At 33.1% G+C, this 4,198-nt stretch overlaps 1 protein-coding gene across 1 annotated transcript; it reads left to right on the top strand.

The window, feature by feature from the left end:
- The first annotated feature begins 505 nt into the window (after window positions 1-505).
- LOC140984757 (beta-amyrin 28-monooxygenase-like) lies at window positions 506-3,786 on the top strand. Its single transcript, XM_073452372.1, has 3 exons — window positions 506-1,611; window positions 3,097-3,284; window positions 3,368-3,786. The coding sequence occupies exons 1-3, from the start codon at window positions 597-599 to the stop codon at window positions 3,665-3,667; spliced, it is 1,503 nt and encodes a 500-aa protein (XP_073308473.1). The 5' UTR covers window positions 506-596; the 3' UTR covers window positions 3,668-3,786.
- Window positions 3,787-4,198: the final 412 nt, after the last annotated feature.

The raw sequence follows: 4,198 nt of genomic DNA, 5'->3' as shown, positions 1-4,198 counted from the left end.
ATTACTATTAAAATTGTTTAACTTGATATAAATTGAATTTTAAATACTTGAATTTTTCCATCTAAACAAGTCGAGCAATATGAAATCATGGATTTAAAATTTCGTTCCAAATATATCATACATCATCCTTAAAAATTATCTTAACTCAAATAACAACAAAAATTGTATTAAATATATCTTGATAATATACCATATCATTTTATCTTTATATTAACAAATTTATCAGTTTAATAAATAAAAAAAATATGGAGTCAATAATCTCCCTTTCTTCATGTGTCAGCATCCAATAAACCGCGACTTTTTAGTAATGTTTTTCTCACCAAATTGCTTTTAGAGAAATGGCCCATTATATATAATTTAATATACAGCAATGTAGCTAAGCCACCATCTCTTGTTGCGGATAGAATTACCCGACATAAAAAAATCTTTTTTTAAAAAAAAATAGTAATCATGGTCATAATCATAAAAATTCCATTACTTGTTGTGAATCCAAGGAGAGTTTTTTAATGTAAGAAGAACCGATAATGGCCGAGTACCTAAAAAATTCCAAGTTTTGACTTCATTATACAGGCAAACAGCATCTGTATGTCCTATAAATGAGCCCAAATCCTATACTAAAATTACCTGCACAAAACCACACAAACAGCATTTTCATCATGGAATTCTTCTATGTATCTCTCCTCTCCCTCTTCCTCTTCTTTGTTCTTCTCTCCCTCAACTTCCTCTTTTACAGGAAGAAATCCACTCATGGAGGCACGCCCCTCCCTCCGGGGAAAACGGGATGGCCGGTTGTCGGTGAAAGCCTCGAGTTCCTCTCCACAGGCTGGAAGGGATACCCGGAGAAATTCATATTCGACCGAATAGCTAAGTACTCGTCTCAAGTATTCAGAACCCATCTTTTGGGCGAACCGGCAGCCGTTTTTTGTGGCGCGAGCGGCAACAAGTTCTTGTTTTCTAATGAGAATAAGCTTGTTCAAGCATGGTGGCCTAGTTCTGTGGACAAGGTGTTCCCATCTTCTAACCAAACTTCGTCCAAGGAAGAGGCTATCAAGATGAGAAAAATGCTACCAAATTTCTTTAAACCCGAAGCGTTGCAACGGTACGTGGGGATAATGGATCATATAGCGAGAAGACACTTTGCAGACGGGTGGGAAAACAAGGAAGAAATAGTGGTGTTCCCCCTCGCAAAGAACTACACTTTCTGGCTCGCGTGTAGGCTGTTTGTGAGCATTGAGGATCCAATTCATGTGGCTAAATTTGCTGATCCTTTCAATCTTTTGGCTTCTGGTTTGATCTCAATCCCTATAGACTTGCCCGGGACACCGTTTAACAAGGCGATCAAGGCATCAAATTTCATCAGGAAAGAGCTTATTTCCATCATCAAACAGCGAAAAATCGATCTAGCAGAGGGAAAAGCCACTGCTACACAAGACATACTGTCACACATGCTGCTTACAAGCGATGAAAATGGGAAATTCATGAATGAATTGGACATCGCTGATAAGATCTTGGGTCTGCTCATTGGTGGGCACGATACTGCTAGCTCAGCATGCACTTTCATCGTCAAATATCTTGCGGAGTTGCCTGAAATCTACGACGGAGTCTACAAGGGTAAGCCCAGCTTTTCATTCTCTTCTTCTTGCCCTTTTTTTTTAAAAAAAAATTATTTACCTTATTGCTACCTTTTAAGATTTCGACTTTTGCCGACAAATTTATTGCATTTTGAATCTTCATTTAAATTATTCAATTTTTGTTTTTGCCCTTGACTTGGAATAGCACAACTTTTAGGATGGTTTCATTTATTTTTCCGAATATATTAATATATAAAACTATTGCTAATATATATTCAGTAAGTTCGAATTTTTTAAACGACTAATGTTTTTCATAAATTATTTTAGTGTTTGTTTATCATGTGATTGAGCATGGAAACATATATGTTAAAGAAAAAAAAATTGAAAATGATTTTTGGAAAATAAAAATAAAAATGATGGGTTAGTACTCTTGTCCACATTAATCCTCTGGCATAAACATGGTAGACTTCGTGAGTTTCGAAGCTAAAAATTTAATGAAAAATTACATTAATTTTATTTTTTGGGTGTCAGTAGGTACATTAATTTTTAAATACTATTTTTAGAAGTTTGCAAATGCTCGACCCTCTCGAGTAAATCTACTTCTATCGAATGAATTCAGCAATACGTGTATAATCGACAAATAAGTTATTATTTTGGTAAAAAATTATAATTTTGATATATTATGTTAGTTTCTTTGCCACTATTTCAGTCTTAATACGTTATTATTGTTTTTCTTTTATCTATATGACATTTGCGTACACAGATATTAAAATTGTCGAAAATCGAAATATAAATGGCTGAGACTGAAATTTGATAACATAGCTGACCAACATAAAAAAAACAAAAATACACAACTGAAAATACTGTTTCCCCTGATAAATTTTAGGAATATTGTTAATTCATTTTGATCTCCATGATTTTTTATTTTATTTTTTCAGATGATTATCATAGTTAAGAAATAATATATTTTTATTCTTGTTTTGGTTCGAAAAATTAACTTATTTAAACTCCCATCCAATAAGCCTACATAGTTTCATCTTCTCTAATAAGTCTCTCTCATATTTGCAAGGTGACTGACTTATCGTCGTGATTTATCAACGAATTATAGACGAATATTTTTTATTTATTAAAATTATAATTAGATATTTGATCCAAAATTTTATTTCATATTTATTTAAAAATAATAAATTGACGAATAGGTGACAATTGGAGGCTTATAGTGTATTATCGACTTAATATGTCAACAACCGGCTGCCACTTTATTTTGGTCTTATGTGATATATAAATTAATTTTCAAGTCAAAATCCACCTTCCAAGTATCTAAATTAATTTCTTCTTTTCACATATAATTTTCAAAACAATTCCATATTTCAACTTATGATCCTTGCTAGGACTCTTATTACTAATTCGTCGTCGTGGTCTTTAATTTATATTTAAAATAAACTTAGATGTAATTTATTATAAGAAATTAAACTAATAATATAATTTTCCAAGATGTTAATTTTATTTTATTTTTGGAGTATAGAACAAATGGAAATTGCAAACGCAAAGGCTCCCGGTGAATTATTGAATTGGGAAGATATTCAAAAGATGAAATATTCATGGAATGTTGCGTGTGAAGTGTTGAGGCTTGCACCACCCCTCCAAGGCGCTTTTAGAGAAGCCCTCTCCGATTTCACCTTCAATGGTTTCTCTATTCCAAAGGGTTGGAAGGTATAAAATTTATTAGATTTCAAATTTTTCCATCAATATTTATTGCATGACTACAATTTTAATAAGTTAATTTTGTGAAATAGATATATTGGAGCGCGAACTCGACACACATCAATCCCGAGTGCTTCCCTGATCCGAGAAAGTTCGACCCATCTCGGTTTGAAGGATCCGGACCTGCCCCATATACATTTGTTCCGTTCGGCGGAGGCCCGAGAATGTGCCCCGGAAAGGAGTATGCCCGTCTAGAGATACTTGTATTCATGCATCATCTTGTCAAGAGATTCAAGTGGGAGAAAGTTATTGCCGATGAAAAGATTGTGGTGAACCCAATGCCTATTCCGGCCAAGGGACTGCCTGTTCGCCTTTTTCCACACCAGGCATGAAATAATATGTGAATTCCTATTGTACCCTTTTCTCTATGATGGAAACTACACGTATCTAAGGCTTCTACTGTAATTTTGTATTTCTAATAAAATTTTTTTGGTCTTTTATTTTTGTTTTATGATGTGATTTTAGACAATATCCTTAGTTTGAAAAGATTATGTATGATTGTGTTCTAGCTACCACCAACTTTGACCACCCACTTAGAGATAAAAGATAGTGTGCTTGACCCGTATCCGAGTTAATTAAATATGTGAATGTTTGATCAATGATCATGAGTTTGATTATCATATTAACACTCTCTCGGAGAAACTTATTACACAAAATTTGACAAATGTGATTTTCATGACTAACATTATTAATTTGTAGTTTATTATGTTAATTCGTAGTTTACTCATTACGTAACGAATGATAATGATGACGATTTCTAACATCATAAAAGAATAACATGGATTATTTATTGGTTATATAAGAATCAATTCTTCAAAATACTTTTATGTTTCAAAGGCTATAAAGTAGTTTGAAACGATCGA

The sequence above is a fragment of the Primulina huaijiensis genome, chromosome 1 (genome assembly GCF_012295235.1).
Source record: "Primulina huaijiensis isolate GDHJ02 chromosome 1, ASM1229523v2, whole genome shotgun sequence".
Taxonomy (NCBI): domain Eukaryota; kingdom Viridiplantae; phylum Streptophyta; class Magnoliopsida; order Lamiales; family Gesneriaceae; genus Primulina; species Primulina huaijiensis.
The sequence above is the reverse complement of the archived record's forward strand: the minus strand, read 5'-3'. Positions and strand labels throughout refer to the sequence as shown.